Source organism: Xiphophorus hellerii, chromosome 22 (assembly GCF_003331165.1).
Source record: "Xiphophorus hellerii strain 12219 chromosome 22, Xiphophorus_hellerii-4.1, whole genome shotgun sequence".
NCBI classification, from domain to species: domain Eukaryota; kingdom Metazoa; phylum Chordata; class Actinopteri; order Cyprinodontiformes; family Poeciliidae; genus Xiphophorus; species Xiphophorus hellerii.
Genome location: NC_045693.1, coordinates 8,057,437 through 8,080,962, shown reverse-complemented (window position 1 = coordinate 8,080,962; position 23,526 = coordinate 8,057,437). Strand labels below are relative to the sequence as shown.

At 38.3% G+C, this 23,526-nt stretch overlaps 1 protein-coding gene across 5 annotated transcripts in view; it reads left to right on the top strand.

Moving 5' to 3' along the window:
• ate1 (arginyltransferase 1) overlaps nucleotides 1–22,953 on the top strand; it is a 59,608-nt gene extending 36,655 nt beyond the window's left edge. For 4 of the 5 annotated variants that reach the window (XM_032553420.1, XM_032553419.1, XM_032553417.1 and 1 more), the window contains 2 exons: nucleotides 14,882–15,002; nucleotides 21,154–22,953. In XM_032553420.1, the coding sequence (XP_032409311.1) occupies nucleotides 14,882–15,002; nucleotides 21,154–21,332 (300 nt within the window). In that variant the 3' untranslated portion in view covers nucleotides 21,333–22,953. Of the gene's footprint in view, nucleotides 1–14,098; nucleotides 14,336–14,881; nucleotides 15,003–21,153 lie in introns of those variants that run through there. The other variant, XM_032553418.1, reaches the window with a different exon arrangement.
• Nucleotides 22,954–23,526: the final 573 nt, after the last annotated feature.

The following is a 23,526-nucleotide window of genomic DNA, read 5'->3' as shown; positions in this document are numbered from 1 at the left end:
GTGTTTTGCTCCTCTGTCTGATTTGCATATATTCAGTTCATTAATGCACCGACATACTGGGACATTGTTTGACTCTTTTAAGACTTCTTTGGTGTTGTGTTGGAGGTTTACTGGTTTTGGGATCTCACGCTTGCTTCCAGTCTCTTTAGTGGCCAAGTTATAAGCACTTGAACCCTAGCGGGCACCACTCAACCTATTCCAACACCATTCCACTACTTGTGGGTCCCTCTTGTTTCAGTCGTGGCTGTTTTTGTACTTCAGATATTTCTGGTAGAAGATAGTTGTAAAAAATGTTTGTATTAAAGTGCTTTATATAAGGAAAACATCAGTAGTGCAGAAAAAAAACAACAGTTTGAACAAAAGGTTATAATAGCGACTCTTTGCTAGACGAGTGTACAATAATTTCTGGTTTTTTGAAATGCTAAAACCTTGGGTTGACCATCTACTTAATTTTGTGTTTATGGAGTTTCTACAGGGTGCCAAGATATCCTAAAATTCTAAAATTTGAGCAGATTTTAAATACTACAAGTTTCTTCTGAAGGACGAAGTTCATATTTCATCTTTCATTTACCATGTTTTAATAAGTATGGACAAAAGAAGAGAAAAGTTTATTTAGAAACATGTTGATGACTTTCCAGACTTGAATCCTTCTTCTATTCTTATTCTCTAACTATTAGAAGGGTCTGCAGTCTGTGGACTTGCAGGTTCTTTAGGCCTTACCCTGTGGGTAATAATAACTGTGGCCAAAAATTTTAAAGAATTTAACAATATTTTTAAATATCTGCATGGTTTTAAATTTTTTTTTTCTTCTTTTTTTTGGCACCTTTCAATATCTAGAAACAGTTTTACCCATTCTTCATTGTACCTTAACCACTAGAACAGAGACTCGTTCTGGTCAGGACGTTTCATACTTCTCAAGGACTCCTTATAGATCCCATCTACTGCAGCATAATTATCAGATACCACACAAGAGGAAAGTCCTTCAGTTTCCTTTAGACACATAATTTGTGTCCAAAAGAAGCTGCAAAAGCTCCCAAACCAGAATGATCTTATGTTACTCTTGCACCCCTGGGAGAGAGAACACATTTCTTGCAAAGTATATATTGGACTGTAATCATCAAAAATAGTCCAGCAACTTGTATACTTTGAGTCTGGTGTGCATAAAGTCTTGGATACTAAAAGCTTTATTGCCCAGTCTCTTATGCTACTATATCGGTTATATGTCTGCATACTTTCTGTCGGCATGATTGTACTGCTCATTTAAAGTTGAAAATCTCAATTTCTGTTATTATTCTTGAGCTGTTAATTTGGAGGAGAATCCTTTCGGCTGGGTTGTGTGACCAGGGAGACGGCCCCAGGCGAGATGATCTTGTAAGCACTGCCAACGGCAGGACATGGTCCTGTAGGGAAGCCTTAAAGGGCCCTCAGAAGACTTGAAGTACAGCCAGAAGCTGGGAGGATGCCTGGCTGGTGTCAGACACTCTTCTTTGTTCCTAAAGCTGGGACTGAACGTCCCACAGAGTCTCACTGGTTTGGCTGGCGGTTTGACGTGACATTCTGCCCCTGGCTTCTGTCCCTGGGCCATTTGCCCTCCCTCGCTTTCTGATGTTGAGCTGTCTGTGAGGAGCAGAAGGTGAAACTGTTGGAGTCTAAATGAGTGTAGAGGTCTTGGCCCTTTGGTCATTTTTCTTTCTCTTGACGCTTCACATGTAAAAGCTAACAGTGAGTCTTATGGCTTTACACAGACAGAGACTTCATTGCTCTGAATTCTCTGGACTTATCTCAGCCCTCCATGTTATGATTGACATTTCTATATGTACAGATCATGACCAAATGCAAGTTGAATCAGAAAGTGTAAGTGTTAAGTATACAAACCTTTCTTTATTGGATATTTATGAACAAGAAAGCCTTTTATATGTGGGGAATTTCTGGATATTGCTGATTTTTAAGGTGTTTAAAATTGTTGAGGTCGGCTTTGTAATTTATTCATATATATCAAATCTTAACTCACACAGCGCTTTCATTTGCACAGCAATTTAGTCTTTGTATTAAAACAATTATAATGATTGTGTTTTAATGTTTTATAAATTATTTAATTGTAAATAATTAAATAATCATTGAATGATAGAAATTTAATAATTAAATAATTACAATTAAGAAATATTTCAACAGTATTTGTTCTCTATCATTATTTCTGTTAATATGATATTCATTTAGGTTTCTAATGATGCATGTAACATTTTCTTTTTCCTGGAGTGTAGAAAAAAGAAAACGGATAAAAACATGGCAAAACACTAGTTTACATGCAATTATTCACTACATCGCACATCTTCAGTGAAATTGAAAATCAAGAATTGGCTGCAGTAGTTTATATTCATGGTGAATTTCTTATTCAAAGTGTCATAAATCATACACACATACTTATATCTATGCATACATCCTCACTAATTTCGGTTTAAGCCTCTCTTAGCAAGTTGCTCTTCAACCAACATTTTGCAGCCATCAATAAGCTTCTTGCATAATGTGACTGAATGTTGAGCTACTGTTACTGACAGATTTGTTACAACTTATTTAAATCTGTTGATTGACTCAGCTTTTAAGGGTATCCTACAATTTTTTAGTATAAAGTAGTTAATTTGATCAGATTTTTCCAAAAGCTAAATCTTGGTGTGGTTTGTTTATTAAAACAAGTTTGATGTGTTATGGGGACCATTATCCATTCAAACATTCTTAAACTATCATTTCATTATGCAAATCCAATTTATTTAAAAAAAATAACTTTTACTTTGAAGCCATTATTTTTTGTTTCCTGTTTCATAAGCCATGAAAGCACCCTCCTCCATCAGTCCCGATAAACATGGCTAGTCTGATCAGAAGATTTCTCCCCAGAAAGAATTTTCTTGTCATGGCAGATGCTAATTTCTGATGAGCTTATAGATGTTCCATTTCAGCATTGGGTCAACATCCTGACAGCTTATGGTGACTTGAAACCAGTGCTGTCGCTCTGCCCACATGCATAAGTGTGTAGCCTACCAAGTGAAGGGGGCACACACAAAAGAACAGGCTCATAAAAAAATTATTATAATTAAACATAAAAATATTAAAATAATGAAATGCTTCATATGTTATTTAAATAAAAACATAGGAAGCATTTTAGTAGATAATTATAAATGACTGCACTCTCTCTTCCCCTCTCCATCCATCCTATCACTGTTGTCCTCTGCACGCTGAGACTGCGTTCAGGGCAGCTGTGTACGACTCATTTTAGGCAGCAGTTGGGACTGAGAAGCAGGATGAATCTACGTTATTTTACTATTGTAGACAGCTAAAACACGGCAAAGCATTAGTTTACATGCAGTAATTCACTACTGAAGCAACACTAAACTGTTCTGTACAAATGAAAAATGATAAATACAAAGCAACAAAGACATGAGAAATGATCTCTTGTTTAGTCGGTTACATCTGTCCTGCCTCAAAAATGATTTACTTCAGGCAGGAGTATTAGTTCATCTAAAATATGTGTTTGACTTAATGTGAAAACATTCTACAGACTGAGGATGTTCTGGTTTCAATTAGCTAGACCTAATTAATCTCCCTCAAGAAAGCAAAACTTGTCAGGATTAAAAAAGCATTTGTGCTTCAGGTGGCCAAATAGCTACCAGTGGTCCTGCTTGAAACTCGCTTTTCTATCCAGGATGAGTGTAATCTTCTGACTGGCACTGGCTGCTGAGGTATTGCATTTAAATCTGAATAAGCAGACTTTAAAGTGAGCAAATGAAGCATTCAAATACTTCCGTTGACAATCTGCTCTCGAACTTAATGTTTTGAGGCCTGTTCAAGGGAGGCATGCCTGCACCTCACTCTAACGCTGTTCTAACCTCTTGGTGCTGGAGTAACAGTAACATCAAGTGGGTCTTGCTATTATTGTTCAGTGGAAGAATGTCTTGCTCTGAGCTCAGGAAACCATAAAATTTTCCACAGAGGACGCAAAGAAAGGAGGAGTTGGTTAAAATGAGTGAAAAAAGGAGGAAGAGAGTTGATGAAGGGGGAGAATAAAAAGTGACAAAATGTGGGCCAAATGAGAAAAGGAGGCAGGGTGAAAAGGAGTATTCGTTTTCCGGCGGTGCTTTACAGACTTTTAAAGAACTTCTTTCTGCAGCAGCTGCACCTCCGTTTCCTTTCAGTCCAACTCCTCCTTACCCACAAATAACAAACGCTGTCAGAGAAGCTGGTCGGTTTTCCAGAGCCAGCCAACACTTTTCCACATGGCCAAAGCTTGTGAATAAAGAGGACCCAAAATTAATCCATCCAGGTGTCAGTGGCTGTGTGGAAGAGTGCATTAGGTTACAACTGAAAGAATTTGGATGTGGTTACAGGCCCTCTGCAGTGCTAATGTTTGTCTCAATCAGTGAATGCCTGCAGGCTTTTCTGTCACCTGCTGCACCTACTACCTTGTGCTTATAACATAAATTAGAAAAGACGTGCTAGAAACTTTTTTTTTTAGGCTATGCACATATAAACTCATGCCCAGATGTTTGCATTTAGTTTTCATTGAGTCAAAACATTTTCCTTTTCAATCTTTGCTCATTCTTTGTAGCTTTTCCAGATAGTTCTCAATAAGAAGTTTGTTAATTTAATGAATGAGCTTTCAGACAGGCTTTCTTTGTGCTCTCGTTAATCTTGGCGGGTTGCAGCACGCTAAAAGGCTCTGAGGCACATCTGTCATGATTCTACATGCATGCTATTTTCACTCAAGGAGCCATAAACAGACAGCATGCTATGCGTACGTGTGTGACCTCACATTTACTGCGTCACTTGTTGAACATCTGGGTAGACTGGGAGCGACATAGTTAATCTGATGCATGTAGACACCCTCATCTCTGTAAACAACTGCTTTTTCCTCTTAGATTAGTATTTTTCATGAGGGTAAGCATATCTCTCGATTTTATTTTTATTGTCTGTTTATGCAGGATCCTGAAAATCTATTTTTACTCACTCAATGTCACATTAAAACATAAAACAAATCTACGCATGTTATTGGGATTTGTTGTAGCAAATCAGAAAGTAGTGCTTATTTGTAAAGTAGAAGTGAAACTAGCTTTAATGGTTTTAATTTATAGTTTTAATTATTTTATTTTAAAACAAATATAAATCTTAAAAGGTTGACCTGCATTTGTATTTCCCATCCTGCTTAAACATCTGGAGTTACAGCTGCACATCTTTTGGAGGATCTCTCTACCAGCTTTGAACGTTTACAGACTGAAATATTTGCCCATTCTTCTTTGCGAAATAGCACAAGTTGAGTCAGATTGGAAGCAGACCATCTCTGTGTAATCTTTGTTTTCAAGTCTTTCCACGGATTCTCAATTAGACTGAGTTTTTGACTATGACTGGGCAATTCTGACACATTAGTTATAAACCTCTTCATTGTAGCTCTGGCTGTATGTCTCAAGTCTCTTTCAACCTCCATCAGGTCTACTTTCCTGTTTTTAGCTGCATTCATCTGATCAGTTTCTCTTCCCCTGCTCAAGAAAAGTGTCCATATATCATGATGCTGCCACCACCATTTTTCAGTTTTTTTTCACAGAACTGAAAAAAATTCTGTTTCTTTTGTTTGTTTTTGCGACTTTTCCATAAGGTCAGATTTGTGGAACACTGCAGTTGTTTGGATTTGTTTTTTAAGGAGTATCAGAGTAAATGGGGGGGTGGATGCAAATGTACATTACCCTTTTTATATTTTTGAAACCACGTAGAGCTTAATTGTGCTCTACTTTGAGTTGGTATTGCATGAAATTTCAATAAAAGACATTGAAGTTTGTGGGTTCAAAGTGAAAAAATGCAAGAGGCTTTATAGGTGTATGAAGTCATTCATATCTTGATGACTTGCATTGATAAGGTTTACATTGAGCAGGGGCATTCGTGTGGAACTGATGGATTTCACAGATGCTGCTGGTCCAGACACAGGACAACCACGCCCCCTACCCCTAAACCCTTTTTTCTTTTTTTTTTCCTGGCTTTTTATGTTTCTGTTCTTCTTTCAGCAACTGTCCAAAACCAGCCGCCTATATGCCGGTTGGGATGACAGATTAATAGTGTCTGAAGAAACTTCCAGCTAATTCCATTCATAGATAAAAACAGGAAGTAAAACATCATTCTTCATTTATTCTAATGTTGTTATAAGCCTGACAGGCAGGACCAGTTTTTAATTTTAGGGTTGTTAGTGATCTCGTTTCTTTAAACATTATCTCAGATAGAGGTGGTACGTTATAAAGGTACCATGGTCAGTTCAGTTCAACATGGAATTACCCTAATATAGGTTTCTTTTTCTTGTGCTTGGTTGAAGCTGCAATTATCTTGACTTTTAAAAGATAATTTGTTGTGTTTTCCCCTTCAGCAGTGCAGGTAAAGTCCCGTGCCCCCTCACAATAACATCAAACCCCAACCTAGACCTTTTTCAACCCTAAAATTTCCAGCTTTCTCTCCTCCCCCTGTTTCAAATCGAACCTTTTCGAACTGAAGTGTTGTTGTTTGATTTAGCTCGACAGGAGACCACCATCAGTGCACAACTCAGCAGAAATATTTGTTTAAGCTTTTTAAAAAATATCTCTGCTCTTTTATGCCCCATCATCTCCACCACACTTCTTCAGTCTCGCCACGATTGTGTTTTTAACAAATCATTAGCAGGTTGCAGCGTAGCCGGATGGCGGCCGGCGCTTGGCACCTCCTATGAGGGGCGCTGACAGGGTTAGGTTCTGAGGCGGCAGAGTTCAGCGGGTCGAGTCAAACGATCCATTCTGACTGGTGGTGGCGGGACGAAGATGAGGAACGTCGGGTGGCGGGAGGGTAAGGGTAAGGGGGAGGTTTGAGGGTCATAAGGGCAAAAAGGAGAGTTTGGAGTGTGTGTCATGCTGAGCAGATCCAGAGCCCTCTAGCTGCCAGTTCGAGGTGTTTGCATTGCCATTAGCTTCACCTCTATTTATTTTCAAACCCGCTGCAGCTGCGCCACTTTGTTTGAAATGCCTCTTTGGCAGGGGAATCCATCTAGATCATCGATAAGCTCCACAAGAGACAATGAGCTGCTCTCATAAACGCTGTTAGACATGTTAGACTTTCTGTGGACTGTGGTTTTAGGTTTGGCTTTATAATAAGATGTCTGTGGTGGAGTTTTAAGACTGAGATTAGAGCTGCAGTTCTGGCAGCAAGTCAGACAGTTGTGGTCTGTGTCAGAAAGGTGTAACAGCTCCCCTTCACCATAAAAACCAGAGGAGATAAAGAGATAAAAGGTACCCGGTCTTGGAGCTGATATCCATAAAAAGCACTGCCATTGGTTCTCAGGGCCCACTCGAAATGCGATCCTGTAAAAATATTTTCTCCTCATTAACCTGTCAGCCATGGAGCCATGACGCTTAGCCAGGCGCTGGAGTGCTGGGCAGAGTGGGCTGGGTGGAAGGAGTTGTGGTGGTTGTCTAGAGGCCCAAAGGGAGGGAAAACTTACCAGTCTGTGTGCTTTATTTGAAGGTCGTGCTGTGGTGATGTGTTGAGTAGGGTGAAAAGGCCTCAGTGGGCCCCAAGTGTTTAAACAGCAGCAGTTTGCATAAATCCTGCCAGACATTTTGAGAATCCTCTCTCTCACACAAATTCATATTAGTGCAGGACCTTTGAAAGCTCCCCTTGAATCTTTTAGATTGTGTTACATTACAGCAACAAACTTTAGTTTAGTTTCTGTGGAGTTTATTAAATAGACCAGGGGTGCCCAAGTTCAGTTTTCAGCAGCTACTGTCCTGCAACTTTTGGACGCATATCTTCTCCCACACATCCATCAAATAGTTGAATTCCCTCGTTTTCATGCTTTAGCTCTTATAATGAGTCATTCATTTGAATGACTCATTGGAGAGGAGATGTAGGATGGAGCAACACAAATTGGTGTGCAATTGTGAAGAAGATGGTGCATGGTTTTCAGATTTCTTTACCAATCAAAAATGTATGTTGTGCAGTTGTTTTCACCCCCTTTACTGTGATGCTCCTAAAGAAAAACCACTTCAACAAACTGCGTTCAGAAATCAGAGGAGGAGATGCAGGATTAGTGGAAAATATAACTAAAAGCTTTAAACACCTCACAGAGTTCAGTTTAAAGTTTGCCTCACGCCACGCAGAGGACAGTAAATGCAGACGAAGGTGTGGAACAGATTCAACCAAAATCATTCTTTTCATGAGGGTGGTGATGTGTTTTTCAGTATGAACAGAGAAGCTGATGGGGTTTAGTCTTGAGAGTGTGATTCACCTTCCAGAAGGACAATGCCCAAAAACGTGTAAAAATGGCCAAGTCAAAATCTAGAAAGACTGTAACAAGAAAAGATTGGTTCAGGGAGGCAGGAACCATATACCCACTACTTAATTTCCCCTCAGTTTAATGGCATTCTTTTGTTTTTTACTGTATAATGTTCTGTTGTATGATGTTTTAATGTTTTCTGAACAGGTCGTTGTTGAAAATGAAAATTCGTTTTCATCAGCTTACCTTGTTAAATAAAGGTTTGTGTATTTATTTGTTGAACATTTTGACTGAGAAACATTTTCCTTTCACTACACAACCATGCACTCCTTTTGTGTTGGTTTAATACAAGAAATCCCAGTAAAATGCATTGCAGTGTGGTTTTTCATATCTTTACTGAAGGGCTTACTGCGTCTGTCTGAAGTGAAATCCTGTTTGTTTGGACTTGTCTGTCTTTGCTGATCGTTCATCTGCTCAGGCCTCTGTTCTGTTTGTCTTGCTGCGTCTGTGAGCTGCACCGTTTACGTGTGTCCATCAGCAGCCAGAGGCCATGCAGCTAGTCCCCCACCCACCTACTCTATTCTAGCAGAATGTAGGTGTGTCAACATGTTCAGGCTGATAAAGGGAGTGCATTATGAGAGCTGTAGGTTCAGGAGAGAGTGTGGTTGTAGGGATCAGGGCCCGTGTTTATTGGTTTTTGACAGAGATTGGCGCAGTTTGACCCTGGGTCAGTGTGCTGGCCTGGGCCAGAGTAGGTTAGATCTGTCTGGCTTTAGGCCACACTAGGCCTCTTTGTGTTCTCTCTGAGTTCAGGTCTGTCCTGGGAGACGGCCAGCTGAACAACATGCTGCAGTAAGATCACAAATGTGGCATGCTGACCTCAACTTCAGCTTGGGTCAAATGATAATTACTTTCTCTGAGAACTTGACCAATGACTTATCCCTTTCCTTATTGTCCTCATGCTTCATTTGCTGTATTATACAAGAAACAGCTTAATTTGGTGGAGGGGGTGAGGGTGCACTGTTGGTGCTAAAAACAAACAGAGCAAAGTTGAACTTTTTCTATTTTGCAATACACTCTTGGTACTCTATTTGCTGAATTAGTTCTTTCAGTTTTACCAACAGATGTTTTTTCTTAAAGCAGTTGATCTGAGCTGATAGAAAAGTTTTATATTCTGCTTTCGAACTCTGTGTTCAGTGCACAACTCATATAAACTATAATATCACAGCTATAACAGGGAGGTAGATCTTTGTGTAAAAATGTTAAACAATGCTGATGTGATCCTGAGTGTTTAACTAGAGTGCCATTTGATATTTATAACAATAAAACAACACATTTATCTAAAGTAAGTGTATAAATAATGAATTTTTTAAAAACATTTTTAGAAAAGTTTAAATTAAAATTAATTCTCTGGCTAACACCAAAAAGCTATTCATTTTTAAGATGAATACATCTTCAATATAAGGAAAATGAAATACAAGTGTGCATCAGTGATTACTCCTCATTTTTGTAGACTCGAAAGTTTAGCTGTTTCCATCTTCTGTGAGCCAATCTAGAGTTGAAGATCAGAAAACTCCATTTCCTAATAATTTCATGGGAAATTACTTGAAATCACTGCTTGGCGTCTGGCAGGTATGAAAGGATTAAGACTGTTCAAAATTTTCAATAGCAGACATCTTCTTTTTGTATTCAGACTAAAACTTCAAAAGGACTAATTGGTGAAGGGAGGAAGCGACCAACACATACTAGATAATATACTTTGAACTGAATAAACTGAGGATTTATGGGAGATGAGGGCTGTTTTTTTGGGGGTGGGATACCTAATAAAAACTTATTCATGACAAGCTGAAGGTCTGAAAGAGATTCCTGATTGATGCATAGACCAAACAAATTTTTCTGCTTCTTAAGTTTTGAGGTGGAATTAAACTAGAAGGCAAAAAGACGTGTATTTTCACGAGATTTCCTTGACTGCATTACTGCACTCTATTTATGGGTCTGATTAATTGCTTTTTTCATGATTTAGAGCTATGAACCTGGGGCACAGCTCCCCATTTTACCAAGGTGCGGGCGAAAACATGACAGAACTGGGTTGATGGAAAACACAACAGAAGGGAGGAGCAAAAGGGACAGTGGCGGTTTTGATTTGATAATAAATTTCTCTCTGACAGCAGGGCCTCTGCTATCTTTATGTGTGGTCTGAAAAGAGTGAGTGGGGAGTGATCATACATCTGCACAGCATTGTGTAACTGTTTATCAAGCCCTCCACATGTTTATTTAGTTCAGATGATTGAGGTTGTGTAATTGTTTACACCAGGGCAGCTTCTTTTTCAAATGAAGTTGAGTAATTTTACTCTCTTGTAAAAAGTTTAGTTCACTGGAAAATTCACCCTGAAGGAGACTACTTTCCTGTAAGCCCTTTGCTTACTCACTGATAACCACACAGCAAAACATCACATGCAGTGCCTTGCAAATCTAAAGATTACAGTGTCTGCTATTGCCTCTTTGCAAAATGGTTCAAACTCCAACAGACTGGTTTGAGAGCAATCAGAGGCCTTTAATTTTAAAGTACTGCATGTTCTCAATTGAATTTAGATCTGGACTTTGACTAGACCGTTCTAACACATGAATACGTTTGCGTGTCAGCAACTTAATTGTTCTCTTTAATTGCTAAGCGATGTTAGACCCCAGCCTGAAGTATTCTGCAGCCTCTAACAGCTGTTCTTCCAGAATCCCCACAGTAGGATTCTGCCAACACCATGTTTTACATTGTGGATAGTGTTTACAGGTAAATGATGCTTGTAGACTGTAAAGTTCAATTTTGATCTCACCTTATTCCATGTTTGCTGTGACTGCTATGTTTTCTGTGTGGAACTGCAAACAGGACTTCTTCTACTCTTCCATAAAGAGCCAATTTGCAATAAAACACTAAAATAGGAGTGTGCAACCTGCAACTCTTCTAGTGGGTCTTATGCTGAAATGATTAAAAACCAACTGATTTTCAAATATAGACATCAAAACAAATGCAGTTTTGAGACATTTTCCAGTATTTTAATGGAATAATTTCATTGAACTTTCAGATTAACAGCGGAGGAATATTTCTTAGTTTTTGTTGGAAACTGTAATAAAAAAATTTTTGCATCATATTTGCGCATATATCAACATCCCATAGAAGACAATGTGCCATTCTCTTTTTACAAATGTTTGTTTTTCTTAATTTTCATTTAACAAATTTAACAAAGAATGGAGGGTCAATGACAGATTGAGCTGTTCGGGGAGATTTCATCAGGAAAGACAGAGGAACCCATAAAACTTTATTCATGACTGAAACAATCCTGAAGGTAACTCTTATGAATAAAGTTACATTCCAGGTTGTCTGCTTTACAGAAAGCAAGTTCTTCTATAATTTCTAGGGACTTAAACTTTTGTTTGATTTCACAGACACTCAGTTATATCATTTGCAGTGATAAGTCTCTTCACTTTCAGCTGTTAAGGTGTGTTAGATTTACACCCTAAAGGTTTAATTTCCAGAAAATCAAATGTAGAACTTGCTGAAGGTATTTTAGATTTTAAATATTTAGGTACTTAAGCCATCTGACTTCATTATCCAATGTGGCTACCAAAGTTTCAATGAATAGCAAAAGTTGCAGAACTAAAGAGTTAAATTTGATGCTTTTTTCCCTTTGACATAGAAACATACATACATACTCACAATCTTTTTTGCAGACTTTTAGTGTTTGTAACAATAGATTAAATATATTATTTTTCATAATAGTTACCACAACAATAAGCAAATCTCTGGAGCATTTTCACTCGAGTGTGATGTCTTTGCCATTAGACTGGCTTAAAAAAGACTTGTGTATGCAGAGCTCTGTCATCATGTATCATCCATGGAAGCAGTGGGGCATGTGTGAATTACAAGGTCTTCCTGCCAAATTTGGAAAGCAAGATTTAAGAGTGCAATACAGCGAAGCACCTCACAAATACAGATAGTAGTACGTTGTGTTTGTTTTTTGTTTTTTTTTTTCCAATGTTTGCAGTCAACTTTCCAGACCACTAAAAGATGGGTCATTTCACTCTGTGCATCTTGTCTCCTTTCAACTGAGGATTGAGGAATTGTGCCATAACCAGACTCTGTGTATCATTTTGGTTTGGTCCAGCTTTTTTCTCAAAACCTCATGCAATAAACAGAAAGTATAGGCCTGTAAAAATCAGAAAGGCTTTTTTATCTGTTATAGAAACACATTGACACAAGTAGATTAGAGTAAACAACATATCTGTGGGATGTTAAGAGCTAGCCTGATTTTGTACTTTTTTCCCATTTCTGTTCCTCTGTTCCTATCACATCTTTGCAGTTTCTCTTGTAACCTTTTCCTGTTTCCATGTTGCTTTTGCAGAGTTGTAGTCACTTGTAGCAGAAACTGTGTGTCTCATTGTGTTTCTACATGCAGCCAGGTGCGGGTTCTCCGTATAGAGGTATGTCTCATTGTGTTGAAGGAATCTATAGAAAGGAGGCAGAGTGTGAGAGTGTCAGGGTAATCATGCTGACAGTTGTATAAGAGCCTGGAGCTTGTTGGGACTAGATGAGTGTGTGTGTCAGTTGTAGATGCCATTTGTCTGTTAGCAAAGGCACTTATTTCTCATTTTACTTGAGTGATAATTTCTTCTTTTTCTGACATCTTTCATCTGCTACCTGCTGCACTGTAATGTTGTTTCCTCAGAGGTAGTTGTGTGATTCAGAGAGAAATCCATAGGAGCTGCTACGGTCATACTTTTATCTCTTTTCTTCTGTAAGCATAATTTTAAATGGTGATTAAAAGTATATTATTGTTTGATTTTATTTAGTTTGTTTATTTAGTGCCAATTCACAGCAGAGGATTCAAGTGGGGTTGCGCTGATCGGCTATCCTGCCAGTACCAATTTTTATTAATTTTTTTTTATCAAGAGGACAGTAGCTGACCTTTGCGGAGGTAGATAAGATGGGGAGATGTGATTGGTTTTGCATTTTTCGGCCAATTTTAAGGAAATCGAAGCTGATGCAGATCACTCGGTGCACTCCTTATTTCAAGCACCTTTTGGAAAAACAAGAGATCCAATTTTTATACAGGAGATTGGTTAGATCAGTAGCATAGTGTCTACAGCCTGGAATATTACCTCATTTGCCAGTTTGTTGGAAAACTCTATTCTGAAATGTTTACTTTTCTGTTAACGTTTCCGTCCTGTAAGAGGCTTAATTTGTTGCAAGGGAAAACAGACAGCTTATTCTCTCCCCTCTGACAGATCGGTCATAATCAGAAGAGTTTGTTTATATTATTTCCATTGGTGGTATTTCCTTTGTCTCTATTATTTACAGTTCATTTCGACGACTGTACTTTGTGTTTACTTATTCAGCACTTTCTGACCTCAGCTGTGTATGAAACTCCTGGAACGCTCGAGTCTTTGTCCTACAGTTTGCTGTCATATAAACTCCAAATATTGTGTATGTTGAGGCAGCACAGCAGGCCTGTTGCAGGCGCCAGCTTGTTTACAGAACTCTCTCTGCAGTTTGTATTTATTTGGAGCCGTGTGATAGAACGCAGGTCTCTGATAATGGAGTCTAATACCCCTCCTTCTGCGCCTCATTTCTGTTCGTTCAACCCCTTTACTGGCCCCCCTCCCTACGCTTTGCAGCTGTTTTTGTTCTGCTTGATTTACTTTCCATCTAAAATGTTATTTCAAATACAGACTTGTACCCATTTAGCAAGCACACATAAGATTAAGCTTGTTTGTTTATGTTTCCCGCTCAACTTTGCAGACAACACTCCAGTCAGAGAGAAGGATAGATATAACAAGGAACAGTACCGACCCGCTTCTCCCTTAAGAGAAGGGAGTTTGAGCCACAGCTCAGTCTTCACCTCGACCCTGGGGTCAGTTTACTACTTGTCAAGCCTTGAGTTGTCAAGGGTCATCACTAGAGTTTATGGAAATGGTCTTATCAGTGTTGTAACAAAGGTTCATCTAACTTTGACCAAGTGTCTCTCAGCTAATGATGCTCAGCAGTCAAGATTTGTTTAATTCTTTTTATGTAATTATTTAAAAACAGGATGTCTTTGCAAAACCAGTTCCTTCAGTCATGGATTATTATTAAGCTGATGTTATGAAAACAGAGCACACATTACTGGAATTTACCATATAAGGTGTGAAGTGTATCTCTTTAGACAAAACTATGCTATAATCATCCATTTGGTCACCCATTCATTTTTCTATTTGTCTATTCATACCTTCATTGTTCATCCATCCACACTTCCATCTATCCATCTATCTACCCTTCCATTTGCTTATCCATCTGTTCATCCAACTGTCAATCCATCCACCTATTTGTTCATCCATCCACCTCTCCATTCTATCTGTCCATCATGGACGAACAGACAGACAAGTTTTGATAATGTTCATTCATTCACCTCTCTATCTCACCATCTGTCCATGTGTCCTCCTGTATCATCCATCATCTTTCAGTTTCCATTTTAAAGTTTTATATTAATACTCATAAATGGTCAAAAATCTTTCTCAGAAATGTGGGAAGGAAAATGTGTGGGTACAACAGCATGTTGACATTGGATCTTTGTCTTTTCTCAGGGACAGTACCGGCCCGCTGACCTCCTCTGCCCAGAATCCTACACTTGGGTTTCTGTGGAGCAATGCATACCGCTGCTCAACAACTCCCGCTATGCTCGTTTAAATCAGGACCCTGATGCAGGTACGGCTTTTTGTTGAAGGTATTTAATACTATAAGTAAATGAGTCAGTCCTATTATACATTAGTTCAGAATTATTTCTAAAATTAGCAACCTACCAAGCCACGGATGCTCCTTTTTTGGCAGGCCTCAGCAAGTTAAACACACATCTTCTATCTTCTTGTCTTTACATAAGACAAATTAATCTTCTGTTTGCTCTTTTAATTTGTGCAGTCAGTTTGACAGTGCACTTTTAGAATGACATGAAGTCTGCATTAAATAAATTGTCATAGGAAATGGTAAAAGATTGTTTCTGTGAATGTAAATTGTGGAGAAGCAAGCATGTAACTCCTGTTTCCCTCTCCTTATTAATCCAAATAACAAAATATGTGTCAAACAGGAAAGAGCCACCAATCAGGAGTAAAAGTAAACACATGGAAACAACAAGGCAATTGTGAAAGAGATTGGGTCGGATACACATAGTAAACAGTAAAGGATGCAATCACAGTTGTATTATTTTAGTGAAGGAAGTGACAACAAGTTGTGCTGGGAGCTGTTTACTGGCACCAGCAGAAAGAAAACACTCATTCATATTGAGATTGTTTTGAGAAATATTTCCCATGTTTGCTTTTATTAGTTGTACTGAAATTTTTCATGTCATCAAACAGATTCTAACACCAAACAAAGATAACCTGAGTGCATGCAAAACATTTCCAAATATTGTTTTTGTTGCATATGTGATAAAAGCAGTCTAAACCAGCCTGTACGTATGTGTGAAGTATCGGGGTGAACCACACTTGGCAACAACTATTACCATTGAGAGCTTGCTAAAAAATATCAGTGACTTTTAAGTCACTGTTAAGTAATTTTGGCTCCCTCTTCTTTGCAGAATGGTTATAATTGAGGATAGCTATGCTATACTATCGCACAGTACTCCGATGTTGTTTTGTTACTCATTCTGCTGCAAGTTGTCTCAATTTTGACACGCAAGACATAACCGGTAAAATCCGGTGTAGGATTTTCAAAATAAAATATCCGGAAGTAGTTCATTATTTCTTGCGCGGCCCGGTACCAATTGGTCCGCGGCCCGGTGGTTGGGGACCACTGCTATAAAGTATCCCTGGACCAAATTACCACTGCTATGTCTGACTATATGTTTGATATTCCGGTTCTGAAATGCTGTCAGTTTCCAACCAACACACTCTCGTCCCATCAGTTCACAATGCATTTTTCCAGACAACATGGTGGCACTTATTTTATTCTTTGCAAACTTCTTTTATTTTACTCAGTAACAGAAAAGTAAAGAAAAAGACCCTAATTTATTAAAGCAAGAAAAAAACACCTTTGTATATATAACTGCTGTCCTAATGAGGTGTTTAAAGATGGCTAAAGTTCACATAACTCTCCCAGTCCATTGACTAAAATAAAACATAACTCATTCCACCAAAAATCTCTTTATTTGTTCATTTTGTTTTTCTATTTTCATTTCTTTATTGTCTTCATTGTATTGTCTTTCTTTTTATCTTGAAACTATTATTTTAAAAAAAAGTCTATGTAACAATTTTGGGAAAGTTATTTTATTTTTACCTCTGAAATCTGTGACATCATTTCCTTCTTTCTCATTCTGTTTGTGGCTGTTATGGAGTTTCTCATTGAGCTGTCCTGTTAATTTACTTCCTGAAAGTTGTTGTAGAGAGCAAAATGTACAGTCTTTCTGCTAGCATTTTGTTAAGATGTTAGTTTTGGTCTCTATATAGATTTCTGCAGCAAATTGGATGATTTTATTGAGCGTTAGGCTTTACTGTTGCAACCTGTGCGTGAACACGCCGACTTTGTCTTTCCAGCGCTGTCAATGTTTTTTATGTGGTTCCTTTGTCATACGTAGGTGAGCTGATGTCAACTGGATGTTTTTCTTGCTGAACTGTTTTGTTTCATTTTTTGCAGGTATATTATTACTCATTTCTTTTTTTTTTTGCTGAGCTTTCTTGTTCATTTGTGAAGACTTGTGTATTTTAATTTCACTTTATGCAAATTGCTATGCATTCCAATTGGTAATCACAGAGATCTGTCGGTGGTGTGTGTTTCTTTTATTTTTATTTGTTTTGTCATGTTTCAAAATGTGTAAAATTTTTTATATTGGCATTTAACGCAAAATACCAGTGAAAGCTTGAGTCCGCCCAAGCTGTTAAGGAAGAAGGTGAGTCGATGTCGGCTGGGTGTTTTTCCTGCTGCTGAACTGTCTTATTCCATTCTGTGCAGAAAAAAACACGCCATCAGTTAGGCTGAACTGCAACTCCCTACCTTCTTCATTTACACAACTTTATTGGTGGTCCGGTTGGAGTAATGCTGAGCCCGGCTGTTGCTGACACATTGAGTGTCCCACTGTGTCTGTGACCCCTAGTGAACATCATTTTGTACACACATACGTAGACCAAATGTACAGCACATATGTAGCCTCTCTCACACACTCACAATCATTGTTTGTTTGACAGGGAGAGAAGTTGGGCCATCGGCCGTTCAGCAGGGTAAACATGAGAGAAAATTTGCGTGTTGTCTCTAGTTTGCCTTTAAATGCATCCAAGAGGCGCCAGCCGGGATACGCAAACAATAAGTGGCAATTTGTGTAATTTCATGCATCGAAATGGTGCATTCTGTTGGTGCCTTTAACGTTCCTGATTGTAAAACATATCAGTTAGCAACAATCTGACGTACTTTGGTGTTACTTACAGTAAATGACACCTACCTGATGGCACCCACTTATCTCCCCTCTGCCTCCTGACTTCCCTACTATATTTCTGCCTTATTGCATTCCATATCTTGTCTATCAGTCAGACACTCTCTCTTGTGCCTCACAATGCTTTCAGCTCCTTAGCCTGATGAGTGTTAATGTTCCCAGTCTGAGTGGGAGCTGATGGATTCGCTCCCCTCTTACTGGGCCCTGCAAAGGTTTTCATCCTCCTTGAATATTTTCTTGGATGTTTCGCAAATTTTTGTATGTGCTTTATTTCTATTTTATGTGATAAATCGACAAAAAAAAGAAAAGGGTGTAGTTTGTTTTTTCGGCCTTTATGTACTAATACTTTGTTGAACCTCATTTAGCCACAACTACAGTTACAGGTCTACCAGCTTTGCATCTAGACACTGTTATTTTAGGTGAAATCAGCTCGAGTTCAACCTGTTTAGATGGAGAAATATTAAAAGCTATGTTTAATATTTGCCCCAATTTCAGTCAGACTAAGGTCTAGACTTTGACTATGACATTCTAACACATGAATTTAATCTAAACCATTCTGGCTGTATCTCTATGGTCATTGTACTGTAACAAGGTGAATGTCTCAGGTCGTTCTTATTTTAGCCTGACAACTAAAATGTGAGCTGAAAATAGAAGATAAATTCAAGCTCAAAGCAAATGCTTTCATGTATGGGTTCATAATAATCACACAGACTTTAGTAGATGAAATCCCATGTTGACAGCAGCTGGAAAGTCATGAAACAGATTCTGCTTTGACAATAAATATGGTGCTGGTTTAATATGGTGCTGGTTTAATATGGCAAGATCTCATCATTTTCCATGTTTTCCCTACTGTTCTTCTTCTTTGAACACAAGTTAACCTTGATTTTCATAGCAAAAATGACAATAAGATCCTTTACATTTAAAAGGATTGAGGTCAACAACAGATTAAGAATCTTTATTTCAGCTGCTAACAGCATTCAAACTTTTGGGCCTCCGCTGTCAAATAATGGACCTCTCATACACAACACTGCCATCTTGGCCTTTTCCTTTTTAAAAGCAAGTCCCATTTTGGATCTTCAACATTAGGTCACAGGAAGTGGTCATAACCCAATGGCTCTTTGACCCTCATCCGGTGTTAAGAACTTTAGGGATGGAAAGGATGAGAAGAAGAAGCGTGGCGAGGTGTCAGGGCCCCAAACCTCAGCCCTGACCCTCAACACTCCTCTTCCCCCTGACCCTTGAACTCCAACCTCGAAGGCGCTGCGACCTTAGAACGGCGTGTCACTGAATGTCCGGCTGGCCTGACAGGAACAGGAACAGGATCTGGATCCGCTCAAAGTGAGGAACAGGCACTGGCGGAGGTTGAAGTGAGCAAAGAAGAAAAGGAAAGTTGTTTATTTGAGGAGCGGATGTTTGGGTTTTCTGGAGTAGGAGGGAGAGATAAACCCTCTGTTCAGTGTTAGTGCTGCTGTTAATGAACCATCTTAAAGCAGCACGCTGCTACCCGCTGTGTTCTGTAAATCTTCACCTCTTAATATCTCCATCGGGCAAATGAGTGTAACTCCGGTTACTGTTAAAGTGTCCTGTCACTGTGACGAGAAACATAGGGAGGCAAGTCACCCTTACCCTGAGGTGAGTTTAAGTTAGGAACCATCAGACATTTAAATATTTTCACTCTCATCCCCTCAGCTTACATTAATTCTTCATGGACCTGTATACTGGCGATTGGGGAGTTGCATAACATCTTTTAAAATCCTTCATGAGGAAACCTAATGTACCACTGATTTTCTTCTTCACATGGCTCCACCATTCTTCAGTTTCCAAACTCAGCAGTTTTTTTCAAGAAGTGGATCGTTAGCTGTATCCCTGCACTCCAGGGAAACACAGCTAATAAACTATGAGTTTCCAGGAGAGTATTAAAACTCTACCTGAAGGATAAAAACACATTTCTCCTTGCCTAAAGGTAGCTTGCTGTGCTTTGCGGAAGTATTCCAACCCCCTCAACTCTTTTTCACTTAGCTACATTGTTTGACATTATTAATAGGGATTTTATAAACCTCTTGACTCTGATACCGATAAATAAAGGCAGTACACTTGTATGTTAGTTAATGTAAGTATGAATGCAGTTAAGTAATTAAAGTTTATTTATAAAGCACCTTTCACAGACACAGAATTGTAAGTGCTGTTCAACATAAATTACATTTAAATTGTATGTTGTGAATCAAAATAAAATCATGAAATAAAGTCAAAGTAGTTGCAGCTACTCTGCGACGGTCTCTGTGTTTTGTTAGAGAACGTTGGTTAACATACAGCGTCATGAGCCCCAAGGTACACTGGGGTTAAAAAAAAAACTACCACAACATATCACCCTGAACCCAGCATTCTCTATAGTGAAGCGTGGAGGTGGCAGAATAATGCTCTGAATAAGTGTATTGAACTTCCTTGAGTGAACCTAAATATATGAAGTTGTTGCAGCTCATTTTATCAATATTTTGATAATTAGGTGATTGCACGCAGAATGCAGATGCCAGTGGTTTGTAAAGATGATTAAATACTATTAGGTACTCAGTAGTATGTCAAGAAAAAATTATTGGATTTGCTCATTTCTAATCTTGTGCATCCTGTTCGCTTCCTATGTCACTTCCTGTTCATCCGTCTCCATATTGTATATCAAAGCAGGTTCCATAACCAGATGTTCTTCACCTCTATTTTACACCACCCAGCGTTTAAACAGTAAAACTCTGAATTACGTAAATTAAAAATGTTCCTCTTTGTTTTGATTTCACTAACCTGATGAAGTGATGTTCCTTATTTGCTGTAATAGACCAAACCATCAGGTCTGAACTTCAGATGTTGAGTTGCAAATCTTAAGAGTCATGTGTTTTAAGTAGTTTAGCAGTTCCAGTGAATAAGAGAAGAAAATGAGTCATTGCTTTCTGCTCGTGCTGCACTTTGAGAATGGCATGCGTTCTTCTTACCTGTTGAGGAGTATATTTGGGCCTGGTTGGCTCACCGGGTGCTCCCTGCTGTGGCCTCCTCCTCCTCTTGGTGCTAGCTGTTAGCGGCTTGGCTCAGCCCCTCTCTCTTGGAGGCAGTTGTTTAAGTGTTTGAGGGTCAACATTTTTCACCTTTTTTTCCATCTGAGTCTCCAGAGAGCAGCTCGTAGCTTCTGGACACACGCAGACAAGGTAGCTGGCAGTGCATGGCACGGGCTCTGTGAGTAAGACCAACTAACTATCCGTCTCACGCGCCGACTCAAACCTGAAGGCACAGGGGAGTTAGATTCCCTCCAACAGCTTCTCGGAATAATGAGGCAGCCTTGCCAAGGCCCTCAGAGGTTAATTCAAATGAGCAGAGAAAAATAAAAACCAAAGTTTATGGAGTTGGATGCATCCACAGTGGTCCTGATTTTGTTTTTATAAGTGCTTTGTTTTTGTCTAGGAGACTCTCAGGCGGTGAAGGATGTGGGCAGAGCGCTGGTGCTGCACAAGCGGACCGTCATGCCCTACATAGTGTACAGCTGCAAATTTAAGGGCCGCAGCGACACGGCCGAGGTGCAGGAGTACGCCAGCTTGGTCGGTCAGGACTGCGTGGAAAGGATCTTACTCTACCGCTCCTGAACACGGAGCATCGCCCCACTGCCACCTCACCCTGGAGAATCATCTGTTTTGATTAAAAGAGCTCCCTGCTGCAGCCTCACTATGTTTGCTTCAACACAATCTACTGTGAGCAGGTACCTAATCATACACACAGCCCAATCAATAAGAATATCAATGAAAAGCTCATTTAAATCAGAAAGTAGTATTTTGCTAACAGTGACATTTTGATGATTATGGCTTATAGCTGAAAAACATTTTTAGGACTATTAATTTTACATGAGACAAAAAATAATTAGTACAGAGGTTTCCTATTTCCATATTCATTTTTTGTTATTTATATGTACATATACATAACTTTATCTTTCATTGACTTGACAGAAAAATTTCACCCAACAATATTAAAAACTATGCATATTACAAATATGGATTCATGCATTTTCAAGGAAACCTAAAGGGTCATTTTGTTTGTCTTTTTTTGGCTTATAGCCCAGTTTAATATCAGTGTTTTAACCTACACCTCTGATGTTTAACTGCGCATGAATTAAGGGGGTCAGACAAGAAACCAAACCACTGAAGCAATCATTTTTAAACAGAACAAAGGTATAAAAGTTTACAAACTGTGTCAAAGCGTTGTAGATTTTGAAACAGAGCTGATCTGAACTAATCCAGATGGCAGCAAAAGCAGGGAATAGCTCTTTATCAAGTGTGTTGTTTCAGGATTTGTAAAATATACAGATAATCAGCCCAGACTAATGAAAATTCTTGAAAATTTTCAATTTTGCATTTTTTTTTGTGCTTAAATTTTCAGAATACAAAAGAAATTTGCAAAAGCATGAAAATTTCAGGCTAGAAAAGTGTTTCAGTAAAAAAAAAAAAGGAATACTAAGTCCAAAAATGTTAACCTACTTAAATTTATATCTATGTATTTTACAATATACAAACTTGTTAGTCAAGGTTCCTTTTCCATCAATTGCATTAATACAACGTTGCATGGAGGCACAGGTTGCTTTTTTCATCTCACTTTATCCTTCCACTTAACTTTCCATCATTATGCTGGGTAACAGGACTCCGAACATCCAGCTTCTGTCACAATGACCTTTTGTCCTATAAAGGGTGTCTTTGACTGCTGGTTTTTATGCTGTCGTACTCAAGTGAGTTTCATTAGCTGTAGGCCATAATCATCCAAATGAATAAAATTACTGAATTAAATGACCTTTTCATTGATGATGTAATTTATTGAGATGTTTTTCTGACTTGCTACAAGACCGGTCAACTGAATATTTTTATTCTTTTTTTTTTTTTTGAGACGATAATCAGTTTGAATTCTTCTCTTTTAAACCATCCTTAAATTTTATGTTTAAGTTTTTATGTTGGAAACCAGCATCGGTTTAGAAACCTGACTCCAGTTTGACTTCACTGCTTCCTTAATGACATGTTCTGTTTTGAAAGTCAACTATTTGTCTTCTTTGTTTTACTTTTATTCAATAAGAAACACATTTATTGTCTCATATTAAACTACAGTAATTTAATGACTTTCATGTACAAGGTTACTTTAAACCATGTTTCTGTTTTAAGTGTAATTTTCTTTATATAGTCTTTCTGTTCTTTTGTTTGTTTAAACCAAATAAACAGTTTGCATATTCAATAATTTAGCTATCTTCTGATTGCAGCTCAGATAACTTTGAGTTCCCCTGGATGACAGAGCTCCTCATCCTACTTTGTGGACTGAATCTAAATGTAGGAGTCAGTCATTTGAACCAGCGAGGCAAACTAGTTCAACGTACCCTGCTAATGTAGTTGACCAGAAAATAAAAGTATTTAGCTAAAATACCAGAAAGACAGAAACTTTACAAGACTGCTGCTGCATAAACCTGTATGGACCAGAAATATCTTCTGTATGCTCCAGAACCATGTTTTGAAACGCATTTCAGTGTAGTATGAAGTGATCTTTTATTTGACCATCAATAGTAGAATTTATTTTAATTAACAGGCAAATGGAAGCAGACACTGCAGATGTAATGAAATGAAATTACTCAAAAGTCATTTTATGAATAAAGAAGAGAGAAGGAAACTTTATGTTAAAGGAGAAAATTACATTATAAGAAAAGAATAAATAACATTATTTAACACTTACACTGTGGTATGATTACTGTTTAGCCAATCAGGAAAGTGGCAATATTAAATGTATATATTTTTTATAAATGAGGGATCAATT